This window comes from Rhineura floridana, chromosome 2 (assembly GCF_030035675.1).
Source record: "Rhineura floridana isolate rRhiFlo1 chromosome 2, rRhiFlo1.hap2, whole genome shotgun sequence".
Lineage (NCBI taxonomy): Eukaryota > Metazoa > Chordata > Lepidosauria > Squamata > Rhineuridae > Rhineura > Rhineura floridana.
In genome coordinates, this window is record NC_084481.1 from 57455154 (window position 1) to 57472407 (window position 17254).

General features: G+C 38.8%; 1 protein-coding gene across 8 annotated transcripts in view; it reads right to left on the reverse strand.

Moving 5' to 3' along the window:
* Positions 1 to 429: 429 nt before the first annotated feature.
* GALNT13 (polypeptide N-acetylgalactosaminyltransferase 13) overlaps positions 430 to 17254 on the reverse strand; it is a 419256-nt gene continuing 402431 nt past the window's right edge. For all 8 annotated transcript variants that reach the window (XM_061608760.1, XM_061608762.1, XM_061608761.1 and 5 more), the window contains one exon: positions 430 to 3169. In XM_061608760.1, the coding sequence (XP_061464744.1) occupies positions 3029 to 3169 (141 nt within the window). In that variant the 3' untranslated portion in view covers positions 430 to 3028. The remainder of the gene's footprint in view (positions 3170 to 17254) is intronic.

The following is a 17254-nucleotide window of genomic DNA, read 5'->3' on the forward strand; positions in this document are numbered from 1 at the left end:
AACCCTGATGGTCCACACCACACATATACCCCCACACAGAAGGTGCAATTAAGAACCCCCCAGACTCAGTCATATGTACCCACCCAATGGGGTTCTTAAAGATGTAGGGATTGGGGACATCCAGTAATGACCAAACAGAACTTCTAATTACATGCAAACCATGGATGAGTTTCTTTTATCCTCTGGGCCAGTACAAAATGACCTCCTGTGTGCCACTGGAACTCTGGTTCCTCAAACTAGGCTACAGAACTGGTCAGAGTACTGCCAGCAGATCTGATAACCTGAAGATGGCCCGCTGACCTCACAAGCCAATAGAGACATTCTAATCCTTCAAAGCCAGCTCATCAGTCTAAGGAACTCATTGCATTGAGTAGCAATGCTTACTCTTGCCTTGACTGCTTGATCTGGTATCTAGCCCTCTGTGACTATGGCTACTGCCTCTTGATTATCACTGACCTGTGTCAGGCTCAGAATCAGTAGCCTGATGCACAAGCAGGCCCCAGGGCTGACAGGTGAACTGCACTGTTACTCTAAAGACAAGCTTGCTCCTCAAAATGTGGTTCAAATTCATGCACAACTTAAAATGAGGAGACCTGAAAAAATGCCCTTCACTGCACACAGATGAACTATCAGGTGGTTCTGAGAGACTTCTCTCTTCGAGAGAAAGAGAGGCACTTCTTCAAACACCAATAGAAGATTTATATGGACCCTTACCAAAGATTTATCCCAGTCAGTGATCACTAATGGTAGAAACCTGGAGTTCATGCAAATGGACAAGGTCCTTACAGAGAACTTATTCTTTCCAAGTACCAGGTACCATATTGTACAGGGAGAGGGATGAGCAGACTGAAAACTAGTTCTTCCCAACTTGCACTACCCTGATAGTGGCAGGAGGGGAAACTGCTGCCAGTCACTCCTAGAGGATTCAGGTAATCCGGGCAGCCAATCCAGATGCTACTGGCCTTATTTAAGAAGTCTCCAAGACTCTTTTAAGTCTGCAAACTTGTCTATCAGATAAGGTGCTAAACAGAATCCTGCCTTGCCTCATCCAGCATCTGATCAACATCAGCCAAGCTGATATATTTTATTTATATATAGTCTATTTATCTTTGTATGCCTAATATCTCCACTCCAGCCCTTCTCGTAGTACATAAAATCATAGAATAGTAGAGTTGGAAGGGGCCTATAAGGCCATCAAGTCCAACCCCCTGCTCAACATCTTCTGCTTCTGGGTGCATTGGATCTTTGCCTGCCTGCCTGCCTGCTTTCCTTGGAACCTGACCATTAGTCTGTTTAACCATGTCTTTCACCTTGGATCCTGCTGAGCTCTGACAGCCTGTCTGGAGCTCTAACTTATTGATATGGTGGCAGCTTAGAACTCTTCTAGGGGTGTGTACATAAGACAAATAGGCATATTCAAACTCCAGACAGGTGATATTTATGTAAGGGAAACAGTGTGGCAGGTCCCATCCACAGGAACAGTCTCTATCCAACTGTCTACCAAGGCCCAAAGCCTGTTGCTGCAATGTGAAAGAGACAGGCCTAGCCAAATCATTCCCCATTGCACTGTGGTGACAATGTTGGCAAATTCAAACCACACAATAAAGCACAATATTTTGGCTTGGCAACTGACCCTGATATACTATCCAGCTAAAGCTAAGCACTTTTTTCATTTCTAGACACAATATTGCTTATAACAGACCTAACAATGGAGCCACTACAGCTTCCATTGTTAGCTAAAACTGTTCCCACTTATACTCAGGCATAGAATTATGCCATGACATTGCCCCTATTTTTAAACAAAATATTCTTTATTCTTTATAGTTTTAATATACCTCCTGAACAAACATGCCTCCCAAAGTGGCTACTTTATAGGTCATCTGCTTATTAGACATGCTTTTTAATGAGTGACTAGTTACGTGCCTGTCGTTGTTACATGTAGAACTGTTTAATACACACTTGTAAACAGATTGAAGCTTTGCATTTTTAGGTGGGGACTATATGTATTGTTAATTTGCTACAATACCAAAAGCAATTTTTTAAAATTGCAATATAATCAATATGGAAAAGGGGATTAATGCAACAAAGCTTGAACTCTGTTAAAGTGTCTAGCATAAACCTGCTTTAGACACTTTCTAAGTACAAGTTTCAAGAGTTTCACCCTGATTCAAGGTAATCAAGTTTTGCTACCTTTCATATTTGTGTCTCTAATGGGAGTTGATAAGAATTGGCCAAAGGCTTTACTATTGTTCAGAATGGGTTATACTTTGCCAAGGGTATATGTTATCCATGTACCACATAAATTCAACTTCATTGTATTACCTTGTTGATGTGATTTCAATTTTATCTCCCATCTACCAGCATATATCCTTCATTTAGTTCTGTTGATTTTACAAAGACATTTCAAGAACAGCAATGCCACCTTTCCCCCTGGTATTATACATGAAAGACATCCATTATATACAGTAAATTTACTGCTCAGAAATCATTTTGGCTGAGCTATCTGCTGGTTATGGCTGGCGCAGATTAAAAACTAATTCTTCCTCTGTTGCCATGAAGGACCAGTACAAGCACATCGACTTAATAAAACAAATGATATAATCTTTCACAATGCAAGTGAGTTTCATAAGGCATTTAACATTGTCACTTTCAAGCAACATTACATGACAGAATCAACAGCAAGCCCACTCTCCCCAAAACCTTTGTAATGGTTCCCATGAGTCTAATTTTTCTCAGGGATATCATGTCTTGATCATAGAGTATGTTACGGTATATAGAGCGCTTGTGTGTTTAGCTGAATGAGTAAAACAATTCTGAGGGGAAAAGTGCAAACATGCTTTAAGCAATAAAAAACGGTTTCCCCCCCTGTTTTTTTCTAACAGGTGGGCTTTTAACCGAGCATTCAAAACCTTTCACTTCACCAACACCATGGAAAGAGGATTATCCTTTTGTTCGATCAAACTGTGTGAAGTGTGAGAGGTTTAAAACCTTACAAGGCCTGAGGAAACACAGCAAGTCTTTCTTGGCTTTAGGCACCCAAGGTCATGTTACGTAGCAGCCACTGCTGGGATCGACTTTCACTGCAGTCCTTCATGGTAGGAACCATTTTGTCATCCTCAGAGGGTTCATCAAGACACTGGTTGCTGTTGACATGTCTCAAGGTAAGTTGCTGTAAAACAAACAAAAACAACCATACTGAAGGTGGTTCTAGTTTTGAACAGTTCACACATTTCACCAGAAAGTAGGTCATTCTTGACTTAGTTTTGCTGCAGCCACAATTCATCACTTCTTTTCAGAGCTTGGAAGTAACTAGTTACAAGTAACGAATTACTTGTAATTTATTACTTTTTTGAGTAACGAGTGGGTAACTTCATTATATTTTGTTGGTAATAGAACAAGTCGTAACTTCATTACTTTTGAGGAGTAATTGTAATGTTTCCAGCATTACTTTTGCGCATTACTTGGGGGGGGGAGCAGGGGAAGTCTTCAGCTCCACTGATTCGTGAATAAAAATCATGTGCTTCAAATTGGGCTTCTGTGCAGCGTTGTTCTTCCTTCATGCTCTATGGGGCTCTATGCTTAGGAGGCGCTGAGGGAGGAGGTGGAGGGCGAGACAGGGTGGAGAAAACAATTGTTTAAAAATTGACAGGAGTGGAAGGAAAAAAGAGCTGGAGGCAATATATATATACAAAAAATATGTGTGTTGGGGTATCATCATTGCTGGGAGTGGGGTGAGGGGATGTGAGATTCTGTTATGCCATTCTGTTAATCTTATGGATAAAAAAAAATTCTACTACCCTCTGTGTGTGTGTGTGCTTATTTGTAATGTTGTTTTAGGCTACTTAAATGTGAAGCAGCCAAGGCCAGCACCTTGTAGGCAATTTCTTTTTAAAAAAGTAACTAAAATGTAATTGTAGCAATTACTTTTGAGTAAAAGTAAAGTAATCAGTTACTTTCAGAGCAATTGTAATTGTAACAGTAATTACTACTTTTGGGGGTCTATGTAACTGTAACTTATTACTTTTTAAAAGTAATCTTCCAAGCTCTGCTTCTTTTCTATTCCTCTCTACCTACGGTAGCCTTTTCACCAACTCAGTTAGCTTTTCCTTCCCTAGTCTCCTTTTTTAAAAACTGAATTATTCCCTACTGCTTAAATCTTTTCAGGTGTGCTGTAAAAGTTTAATTGTAGTAAGCAGTTTGGCCTTAAATGTTATGCATTTGGACAGTGTACTTAAATTTGGATATCACCATGACATTGTACCAACCCACTAACTGTAATTATTCTAGAATGTAGTACTATTCAGGTTGTGTAATCCTTAAAAGGTTTAAGGTATGTTTAAAACATACAGACTTCCTTTAGGGACCTCTGAGCAACTTCTCTGGAACCCTCAAGCAATCTCCCTATCAGGCTAGTCCCTGCTGAGCCTCAAACAAAGCAGCATTATGTGTCTTCTGACTAATCTTTGATCTACTGTTTGTTTGTTTAAGTTAAGGTACATTAAGGATTTATAAATATCTTTAACCTATTTTTCATACCGCTGATCTGTAGCTACCTTTGAATAAAGACAATAATTATGATATGCATCCACCCAAAAATGTATTCCTCAATCTTTAAAAACCAGCATAGAGTTCTGGACGAAGAAGCACTTGCTATACCCTATGGGCTCACTATTGTACAAAAAGCTGTGAAAAATATTTGCAATAGTATTTTCATTTTCTACCATATACAGAAGGTCAGTAGTTCAAATGTATATAAAGCTCATACAACATTTGTATGGCAACGCTTATCTCAAGTTACAACTGAGGTTTTTAAAATTCCAATTTCTGTACAGTAGAAAGCAATCCTGAAACATTTCATACATCATTCAAACATTTTTCAGTCTAGAAATCAAATTTAAAATGCTTATACCAAGAGCAATTATCAGTTTGTATGATCTTTAATAAGGATCAACAGACTGAAACAAATAATTGACAAATTAGTTCACTTCCTGAAAAGTCAAATACTGGAACTTCAAATAAATTCAAATTGAAGAGCAATCTTTTAGCTGATAAAGCTAATTAAATTGGTAAGACACAGCCATTTGGGCTTTCCTACAAGGGTGAACAAGATATAGGTTTTAATTGTTTTATTGTTTTCCATCCTGGGCTTCTTTGGGAGGAATGGCGGGATATACATTTAATAAATAAACAAATTTTAGACTGAAAAACTTAGTAGCGTGTGTGTATGCACGTGGGTATATTAGGGCTGTGCACCGGACTTGGCTGAGGCCTGAACCATTCTATGTGGGCCTGCCCTTAAGGCTGATCCAGAAGCTGCAGTTAGTGCAAAATGTGGTGGCTGCCAATTGGCTACCTGCCTAAGTTCAAGATGCTGCTATACAGCTTAGGACCAGGATACCTAAAATTTCCTCTTATCCCCTATATACCCTGTTGTTTTGCAGGAGAGGTCTGTTCTGCATGATGTTGAAATTGGAACCACTGTCTATTAATCTTTGCAAAATTGTGGAGAAGGGGTGAAGTGCTGGATGACTGGGTGAAGTGCTGGATGTCTGGAAGAGGGCTAAATGTTGTCCCTATTTTCAACAAAGGCAAAAAGGAGGAACCTGGGAACTACAAGCCAGGCAGCCTGACATCAATCCCTGGGAAAATTCAGGAGCAGATTATAAAGGGTCTGTAAGCACCTTGAAAACAATGCAGTGATTACTAGAAGCCAACATGGATTTGCCAAAAACAAATCCTTCCAAACTAATCTTATCTCATTTTTTGATCGGGTAACCACCCTAATAGCCTGTGGGAATGCTGTGGACATAGCATGTCTTGACTTCAGCAAATCTTTTGAAAAAGTGTCCCATGATATTCTGATGTGCAAGCTAGCTAAATGTGGATTAGATGGAATAACTAGCAGGCGGATCCACAGTTGGCTACAGAATTGTACTCAAAGAGTACTTATCAATGATTCCTTCTCAAACTGGGGGGAGGTAATGAGTGGGGTACCGCAGGGCTCAGTCCTGGGTCCAGTGCTCTTCAACATTTTTATTAACGACTTGGATGAGGAAGTGAAGGGAATGCTTATCAGATTTGCAGATGATACAAAATTGGGAGGGATAGCTAGTATCCTGGAACAAAACAACAAAATTCAAAGTCATCCTGATAAGCTGGAGCATTGGACTGAAAATAGAATGAAATTTAACAGGGATAAGTGCAAAGTTCTGCATCTAGGAAAAAGAAACCAAGTGCACAGTTATAAGATGGGAGATACTTGACTCAGCAATACTACATGCAAGAATGATCTTGGAATTGTTGATCACAAGCTGAATATGAGCCATCAGTGCGATATGGCTGCAAAAAAGGCAAATGCTATTTTAGGCTGCATTAACAGAAGTATAGTTTCCCAACTGCTTGAACTGCTAGTTCCTCTCTATTCGGCACTTGTGAGGCCTCATCTTGAGTACTGTGTCCAATTCTGGACACCACGTTTAAGAAGGATGCAGACAAACTGGAACAGATTCAGAGAAAGTAACAAAGATGATCAGGTACTGGAAACAAAGCCCTATGAGGATAGATTGAAAGAACTGGGCATGTTTAGCCTTGAGAAGACTGAGGGGAGATATGATAGTACTCTTCAAGTACTTGAAAGGTTGTCACACAGAGGAGAGCCAGGATTGTTTCTTGATCATCCCAGAGTGCAGGACACAGAATAATGGGCTCAAGTCAGATTTCAACTGAACATTAGGAAAACTTCCTAACTGTTAGAATGATATGACAATGGAACCAATGACCTAGGAAGGTGGTGGGCTCTCCACCGGAGGCATTTAAGAGGCAGCTGGACAGCCACCTATTATATATGCTTTAATTTACAGACCTGTTTCAACTCTACTAGTCTGTGATCCTATGGCGGCACCTATCCTTTGAAACTCCTTCCTATTAGACATCAGACAAGTGCCATCTCGATTGTCTTTTAGGTGCTTGTTGAAGACTTTCCTCTTTCACCAAGCCTTCAATATGGAGACTGTTATCTCAGTTGGTATCTGTATTAGATTCATGTTTTATATGTAATTGATTTTTTAAAATTGTTTTTATACATGCAATTGTTTTAACTGTTTTTATATATGTTTTTATATATGTAATTGTTTTATATATGTTTCTGTTGTATTGTAAATCACTTTGAGATGCCTTACAGGAAGTGATTCATAAATGAACTAATAATTATTATAATAAGACACCAGATAAAATTTTTTTGAGAGCTAATAGGAAGGTTATGCATCAACATTTTGAATGCTACAAATTAGGTTCACATTGTAACAAAATATGTTGTAAACCAGTATTGTCAAAAACTGAATGGATTCTATCCAACTAAATTCTACCTATTGTAGTAGATGCACTGAAATTAATGTTACTCTTATTTCATAAACAAGTTATTTATGTCCATTAATTCCAATGGGTCTACTCTGAGTATGACTACTCTGAGTATGCACAAAATACAACCCAATCTAATGTGATCTAAGGGGATTAGAGAGTGACAGTGCATGCTGGCCTTGCAGCAACAGCATGTTTAAAAAATGTAAACTATATCCACCTTTTATGACACAGAATGTATTAGAATATTGGATTAAGATTGTTAGATGGATTTATGACCTTTCCCTTAAAAGACAAAATACTCCTCAAAAACCCACCTTATAATATTTACCATCTTTGTCTCCTGTTTTCAAAGGCTTTTATTGACTGTGAACTTAGTAGCTGCCTAATAAAAGATTCATTGTGTCACAATGTCTCATAGGTACTATTTTCTTTCTCAAAAGCAATTTTTAAAGGGAGTTCTTTTGATTGCCAGTATATCCTTTTTCAGTTCCATTGTCAAATAAAATGATCAATTTATTTGCAACACCCCCCTAAAAGAAATAAGAAGCACATGAGGAAGCAAATGAAGGATTCTTTTCCTTTCTCACAAAAAACAGCACGATGTTGGTACAAAGCTATCAACAAAATGTAGTACTTATGTTCTATTTTGCTGTTTTTTAAATAGAAGTGTGACAATTGTTTTGGGGTGGCAGAAATATCCCAGTACAAAACATTGTGTCCAAAGATCAAGTATCACAAGATTAATTACTCTTTTAAAACTGGGACTGGGAACCTGCTGCTCTCCAGATGTTATTAGACTGCAGTTCTCAGGATCCCTGATCATTGGCCATGCTGGCTTGAGTTGATGGGAGTTGGAGTCCAACCACATCTGGTTCTCCAGCCCTGTTTTAAAGTCTCAAACCTTCAGAAATATTGTAGCAATTTGGTATCCTGATATATTTCTGAAGTTAAATTCGCTACACAAGATATGGTCATGGTTACCAACCTGGATTGGTTTAAATGGGGATTAGATAAATTTATGGAGAATAATATTATCACTATTACCTCCAGGATCAGAGGCATGTTTCTAGTTGGGGGAGAAAAAGAGTGGGAGATGGCTATTGCATTCATGTCCTGTTTGTAGGCTTGCCATAAGGCATCTGGTTGGCCACTTTGGAAAACAGGATGCTGGAAAAGATAAGACTGTTGGTCTGATCCAGCATGGCTCTTCTTACGTTCTTAACATACTTAATCAGGAGTAAACCCCATTGAACGCATTACTGAATAAACATGCATAGGATTGTGCTATCAGTTGTACTGCTATGTGAACTTGTTACTTTTGTACAGATGCCTCCTAATATCATAGTGGATTCAGAAATGAAAACCAACATAGGCTACTTGATTATCAACAATTATTCAGGTAATTTGGGTACACTAAAGGTGATGCATGGGGAAATCATTACTGGCTCTCCAGATGGCTTTTTCATAGTTTGAAGGGGCAGCTTTGAAGGCTAGATCACAGCTTATGGGACAGGTTTTAAAAGCCATTTAGCCAATTAAAATTGCTTCCCAAACAAATGTTAGGAAGCTTGCTGAAGAAAGTACAATATCGGTACCTGGCTTTCTCTACCCCTCAGATAGGGCTAATATGCAGCTTTAGGGGAGATGCTGATTGGGGATATAGTGTGGAGAGGTGACTTATCATCTTTCCCCCTACACCATGGACCAATCTATTCCTCCCTTGGCTGATTTTATGTTTTGAAAAAGACATGAGGATATCCAATCATAGGTCTCGCACATCATGTCTAGCTTGGCTTTCTGACTTTGTATGTGCCTGTGTGTGTTTATTTACTGCATTTCAAGCAGCTATATCCCTAAAGATTCATAGTGTATGGCTGAATTAGAGAACTTGTGAGCTCAATTTGGTCAATAATTTATAAAAATTATTTGTTTACAGAAAAACAGAATAGTAAAACTTTTGAGTAGGAACTTTTTATTCAGAGACACAGGATCTTTTAGCAACTTTACAGATAGCATCAAAGAAAACCAGAATTGCATGCTATGACACCACTGAAACATGTATTCATCATTACTTTTAAAATGAAGCCACTTCCTTGAGATGATTGCAATGATGAGATTGCACAAACATCTAACCTTTAGCAAAATTATTACACATTATTTTGCACTAGATTGACATGTGTCACACATTTCACAATTTTATAAGCTGTACTATTTCTACTGGGAAAGCTCTTTAAGCAATGTCTCCCCTAAGATTTTCCTCTTACTTTAAACACTGCCATGCAATTCCTGAAGTCTACATCTGCTACATTAAATCACATAAGGCCATTTAATATTTTTCAGCTCTGTAAGCTTTTCCCTCTCATTATAAGAGACATAAAAATGGCCATGTTAACCTGTACAACTTGTTTGCTAAACTATTTTGTTTATAGCAACACAATTCAGGATAGCTGAAGTATCATATTTTAGCATTAATTAAACTAGTAGAATTGCAAATCTACAAATACAAGGAAGCCTACAGAGCTGTTCTTTTGTATTTGTTGTATTTGTATATGTTAATTTCATGTCAGGCAAACATATTGTTGGGTTTTTCCCCTATAAGCACTTATTCCTCCTGTTCTGTCATTATGTATGCTATTACAAAGAGCTTTCTTTGTTTGGTCAACAACCAATTACCTTGGGAAAATATTGCCAACAAAAACAACCCAGTTTACAATTTGTTTCATTTTTTTATACTGATGATTATACTGCAGCAACTTCAAGCTATTTAAACACTCCTAATAACATTTTTTTAAAACCTCTGTTTTCTTACTCCAACATAAGAAAACTTGTTTAGAAGAAAACATGGCCATGCGTAACACAAAAAGTTAATGTTAGTTAATCCCACTGTTTTCACTCTCTCTCTCTCTCTTTCTCTCTCTCTCTCTCTCTGTGTGTGTGTGTGTGTGTGCGTGTAGGGTGGTCATCAGCAACTTGGATGGAGAATACAACTGGCTTTAATTCTTGACATAAAATATTGACAGGAAAGCTGACTTTTGCCTTATGAATGATATTATAAAATGCTTTGGAAACTGTCTAGACTAGAGAAAATAATCATGCTAGGACATCAATTAATATCTGTGCCTATGGGCAGGCTTTTTTCTTTTTACTGCAATGTTGATACAACAGTTTTAAGTTGCTTTATAAACAATATTAACATAATGATAAATGCTTAGTGTTTATATATGACACATTTCTGCCTACCTACTGCCAAGATACAATAAAATAAACAACATCCTGATGTAGTTACTTACAGGTTTTCTAGGTTGCCTTTCAGCTCCTGTTTCCAGAATTCTGCACACAGCAATCCCATGAAATGTTTTAAAACCAAACATTAAAAAACTGACACAAAACTGATACAGCCAAAATGATCATCAAGTAAAACGGCACAGGGAAACATCCAAAACATAAATGAAATAATCATGTCTTCACGTTTCCAGAACCCTGAGAGAGGAAACCATACAGATGGCTCATGGGAGAGAGTTCCAGAGCTTCAAATTTGAGGAGAGCCATTTGGTCTGTACACAAGACTGAACTTGAAGCATGGTTTCATTGACATATCTTAAGCTTTGGGTTCTGGGGAGAAAAGGTGTTTCTCTGCGATATCCTGGACCATTTAGGGCTTTATAAGGTTTAGACCAGCATCTTGAAGTGGGCTCAGATGCATACTGTTGGCCAATGTAGTTCTTTCCATATAGGTGTCATGTACATATGCCACCTCATACTTCTTCCTGGTGAGTTAGACAGTAGTATTCTGCACTGATCAGATTTTCTAAACAGTCTTCAGTCTTTAACAGCCCCGCATAAAGTGCACACGCCTAGCATTCATGTCAGCGATCAGGTCTTTCAACAGAGGGCACAGACAACATAACAGCTGGAGCTAGTACATGACTCTCCAGGACACAGCTATCATCTGGACATCCAGAAGCAAGACATGCAAGCTGTAGACCTGATCATTTAAAATAGAGTCTAACCCTGTCTGCAAATGGCCTTTCCTCTTTGTGTTGGTCCAATGAGTTACCCCACTATAATCACTTCATTTTATTTGGAATGAGTTTAGCCCCAAGTGAATTCAGGTAACAAGAGACTGCTAAAAAAAACCCCCACCAAAATAAAACAGAACACTCCTCAAATAGTAGAACAAAAATGGATAAAACAGGATAATACTTATTCAGATAAATTTGACACTATTTACCTGCATCACTTTGAAGAAAGCGGCAGCAGCAGGGCATATGGTGGGGCAGAACGACTGTCCCAACACAGATGTCACTTCTGCTTACAGGGATGGAACTGGAGTGGGGTGATGACGTTGGGGCTGTATGGGTGCACCCCAAAAGCACTGGATTGGCACCAGGGCACCCACGCAGCAGCAACACCAGTGTTGGGAGGGGCAGCTCTGCCTTATCACACACGCTGCTAGTGGCAAAACTGAAGTTTTGGAATGCTGCTCTTTGTATGGTGGCCCCAGGAGCCAAACACTTCCTTATTTTTCCCCTAAGAAGTTTTTCCTTCATAGAAGCTTCACTGATCAATGACTACAAGAGAGGCCAGGATGGGGAAAAGTGATCATATGGATATTCCCAAACAGCTGATGACAAGCACAGCAGTACTGGCTATAATGCAGAATTGTATGCTTTATAGCATAATTTGAGTTTAGTTGCATTAGATTTAAGACAAGATCTTTCAAACTTAGAGACATACTTTTAATAAATGGAGGTCCTGGTATCTGAGAGGAACCATCTATGCCAACACGTATATTGCATACATAAAATGAGCATATATAAAGTAAGATTCAAATCATCCTTATGTTCTCATTGAACCATTCATGCAATTGACAAGGAACTCTAATATCATAGCTGACCCACAGTGATCCACTTGCATCAAAGTGGCAATGACTGTTCCCTAGTGGTACAATGCCATATCAAAATCCACACATCAGGATTTTGCAATATCAGCACAGCAGGAGATAAGGTACCAGGCTCCCAGCCGCAGTGTATCATTCCTTCCTGCTGCAGTGCTCTAAGCTGCTTCTCCAGTGCTGCACCAGTGCAGGATAACAGTGTTCATACTGTGCTGTGCAGAGGTTTTGGTTGTACATGTGGATCTCCGGCACTTTGTGCACCATGCTAAGAATCTTGGAGTCGTGCTGGCACCAGTGCCTCAGCCTACTGGCCAAGCAGAATAATCCTACATAGAATTTCTCACTTGATCCGCAGTGCACAGGATGCCATTTTAGGTGTTAAAACAGCATAAATCTCTCCTTGCATCACAGCAGCTAAAGCAAGGAATAGTTCTAGCCATTAATATAGCTGCTACTTACCAAATATTATTATATGTTTAAATAGGACACAAACGTTATATTTTGTAATTCACATGCAGTTTTGGAAATAAAGAGGGATATGTAGAAAGAGAAAAAACATGCATTACAGAGGACAATCAAATGTGGCTTTTTACCCCAATTGTTTTTAACATACCCAGACCTGAGCAGCCTAAAATAGCACTATTCTTAAGCTGCTATTTCTACGTACATCTTAACACAATGTATAAAACTACACTATCTAGGGAAGATGGGAAAAAAGAACAAGGCAGCAAGCAAGCAAGGTATAAGCTGAAGGTTTTTTCTCCTTTGATACCAACCTCTACACATTTACTACAGAAAATAGTCAGTGGGGCTGTAAAATATGTTTCTAAAAACCTCCAGGCTTGTGTTGTTTCTCAGCAGCCACCTTTGAAAACTGCTGCCATTGCATGTCTCCACTGTGGGGCCACGAGTGCCATCCTCTATTCTGCTTATGGTCAGACATGACTGGGTAATGACATGAAGAAATGTGTGCGTCTGCATGACAGAAAAATGGTAAACATAGACAGAGATCACATAACAAAGGGAAATAAAAGAAAAACTCTATCGGGCCTTTGGCTACGGGAAAACCAACAAACCAGGGTAAATGATCTTCTCAAGCACAGCTGTACGATTTCATCTTGTAAATGTACCCAGTAATTACATGGCTTCCTTAAAATGGAATAGATGTAATGAATTCAAGACTTCCAAATCTAAATGAAAAACAAGGGTAGAATCCAGAGAACTGCAAAAAGAGTTCCACTCATGCAGCAGGGCTTCCTTGCCTCTTCTTTCTGCAGCCCTTTCCACCTCCCCAAGTTGCTCCTGGGAGTTGGAGAACCCTCTGCAATGACCTGGGATCTGAGGTGGGTGGTACTGGCAGACACTGCAGCACTTCCCTTAGAGTTAGCCATGCTCTCTGGACCTCGCCCACAGTCACATGGAGGACATCCTAAGAGAAAATGCTTCAGAATTGACCCCATTGCATAAGGAGTATTGAAAATGTTACTGTGGGGCAAAGAGTAATATTTGCTGTCTTCTCCATGATCTTATTGATGCTGATAAGTGCCTTAGTGGAGGGGTAGACCTCACTTCCAATAATGGTGACAAAGATAGTTACAGTTAGCATACAGTCCCTATGGGACAAGTACCATACCAAGGCCAGATGGGATAGAGAGGACTCTGTGTGTGTGTGTCTGTGTGCACAGATACACAGCAATAGTTTTGTATGGGTAATATATAAACAAACAAACTGATGCTATCCAATATCTAAATATTTGGCAAGTAGAAATATTATTGTCATAATAATTAAAAAATGCAAAACACTACTTATTCATATTTATTTACCACCCTCTCATAAGACATCAGGGAGGAATATAGTAACATTTAAAAAACATTTAAAAGCAACACAGAACAATTATTAAAATGACTGGCTCCTCAAGAAAGTATAAACAATCCATGAAATGTGACTACAGATGAGAAGATTATTTCTTTATTATGATTTTTAGCCCACTCAGTTCCAAAGATCAGCAATATTCCAGTCTTTTTCTGAATTTCTGAAAGCCAAAACGGCAAATATACACAATTTAGAGCTAAGCTGAAATGTTTCTCCCTATTTTGCCACCTCATCTGGTGGTGCTGTGGGAAGGGAGCACGGGAAGGGGACAGAAAAAGAGGAATGGCAACTATTACCTCAAAATGTTTTGGATAGGGGTGCTTATCTTTGAATACCTCCTCTTTCTTCCGAACCTCATTTTTTTAAATTTTTTAAAAAACCACTCCTCTCTGTGCAGCAAAAAAAGAGTGTTTTTCAGGGCAGGCAAGTAGCCAACTGCCATTATTCTCCACCCAAAAATCACTGGGACAGCACTACACACCTTACATCAAGATGCAGGGCTATCCCAGTGCTTTGTGGGAGGAGATTAATGGAACCAGCTGTTGCCAGGAGTTTTCTCTCTTCCCATAAATGTATTAAAAGGCAGGCACACTTTAATGAATTCAACTTGTATGTACTGCTTATTATGAGTTTTCATCACAACACACACATTTGCATCAGCATTACCCACTACAAGGGTCTTTTTATTTTTTTTTAAAGTAAAGCTAAGTGGAAAATATTCAACTCTTCCCCTGCCCCAACCCAACAGCACTGAGAACAGCATTCAAATCAAGTGATGCTTGAGTAGAACCTTCATTTAATATTTTTAAAATAAAGCATGCATTGCTTGGTAGTTCTTGTCTAATTGACAACTGAAAAAACAGTTTTATTTTATCAGGCCTTTGTGCGAGATTAACTGACTTGGCTGGATTTTAAATCTTGTTATTGTTACTTATTTTCCCCTGGTTTAAATCTGACTGTAGCTGAGGCTTTTTGTTTAAGTGATATTTTCATACCCTATGCTGGTATCAGTCTGCAAGTAAGAATAGTTTAAAAATATTTTAAATAAATAAACAAAAATAAATAATAAATCACCATGGCATACTTTGTGTGTGTGAACAGAGTATATTCGCATAGCGAATAATAAAATTCAAGAATGAATGTCCTTATAATGTCACTTTGAGTAAGCAGCTGGGGCATCAATTTTTGCTTTAGTTTCATTATTTATCTGAGATCCAGGTTCATTACTCTTTTTTTTTTCACTAGTGGAAAGGAAGAGTCATCTGAATAAATTAATGGGAATATTTAATAATCTTGCATATTTAAATATTTATTAAACACATATAATCAGCAGATTCAACAGATAATTACAAACAACGTAAGAACAATTTTGCAAAAGATTTCAGATAGAAAAGGAACATAATCAAATGCTCTGCCTCCAGTGAATTGTGCTGAATTCAAAGTTAAGCTTATCTTAAATTCATGCACAGTCCTCCTGCACTATTTCCCTTTCACTTAATCCTGCTAATTTAGAGGAGAGCAAGGAACCCCATGATAACATTAGTCCTTCACTTTACAGATAACAGAGTGTTGTGGAAAGTAGACAGCTTACATCACAGGCAAAGCTTTGGATTATGTGTCAGATTCACCAAAACCTCTGCTGCTTGCCTACCAAAACCTAAAAAAATCTATACAGCAGCAGTATTATCAATCATCCAAATAATGTACCCTGTTAGAAGCTAGTTACTATGCTAACCAATGCAGTTAATAACTGCCTGCCTGCCAAGGTTTATTAGACTATCCTGTCCAAAAAAGGGAGGGAGGTAACAGCTGGCTGCTCAAAGCAACAAGGAATGTGTTCGTACTACATTTCTGGAGTGACAATTTATTCGGCTGTAAAATGTACAAAAAAAACTCAATTGCAAGCTTGGGTTATAATTTAAAAAGTTTCCCTATATATCAGATCCAGATATTCATATCCAGCTTTCCCATCTCCTTGCACTGTCTAGCAGGAATTCAAGTTTCCTGCACATCACTGGAGATTTTGGCTAGTTGTAACCAGAATGCTTACAAGTGTGCTCTGGTATCAGCATTCTGAATGAACGAAGTTAAAGGTGCGCAGTTAAGTCGATCAATTAATGTTCTGTTGTAATGTGCTTAGCAAAAGATTTATTATGCCGTACCAAAAAATCAGTGGGAGCTTTGTCACTCGTTTGTGCAGGTGCAGGAAAAAGCCACAACTTAACTTTTCCTTAACATGCCTGATTACAGATTCAGGAACAGCATAACATTGTATAGTTAAAATGAATCAAGTCCTGAAATAATACAGGACATATTTAAGGAAAGAACATTCTGGTTCTTTTAGCTACATATCTTTAGAAACACATATGCTCCCCCCCCCGCACCACTTTCTTGTCTCTTAAAAGCGAAAAGTACTACAACATACGATTTTCAACTACTGGCATTGTTCTACATTTAACAGGAAATTTCAAGTCTACTATAATAAAAAACAATCTACTGAAAGCAACTAAACAAAGGTTGCATGTACCACCACAGCAGTAAAACAAGCAAGGTCCTATGCTAGAATCGATCATGGGGATTGCCAGTTTTCAACACACTTACCTCAAAGCTGTATTCCCATTTACCTGTATACTGACAAAAGCAAAGAAATTTGACATGCAGTCTAATTAGGATTCAGAAAATGTCTTACTGTCAATATTTCTCATCTTTCAAATGCATTTCTTGGAAAACAATACTAGTCCTCAGGATCAATTGAAACACTGCTCACTGCCTGCCTAGTGTGAAGGTTGCGGATATCGCCTGTCGTTTAGTTTGGTAGACAGTGCTGGGGAGGAGTCAGTGGTTGTGGTGCACGTTGGCACCAACGACATGGGGAAATGCAGCTGTGAGGTCCTGGAAGCAAAATTTAGGTTGCTAGGTAGGATGCTGAAAGCCAGGACCTCCAAGGTGGCTTTCTCTGAAATGCTACCGGTTCCACGCACAGGACCAGCCAGACAGGCACAGCTTTGTAGTCTCAATGCGTGGATGAGACGATGGTGTCGAGAGGAGGGGTTTGGATTTGTTAGGCACTGGGGAACATTTTGGGACAAGCCGGGCCTGTACAAAAGGGACGGGCTCCACTTGAA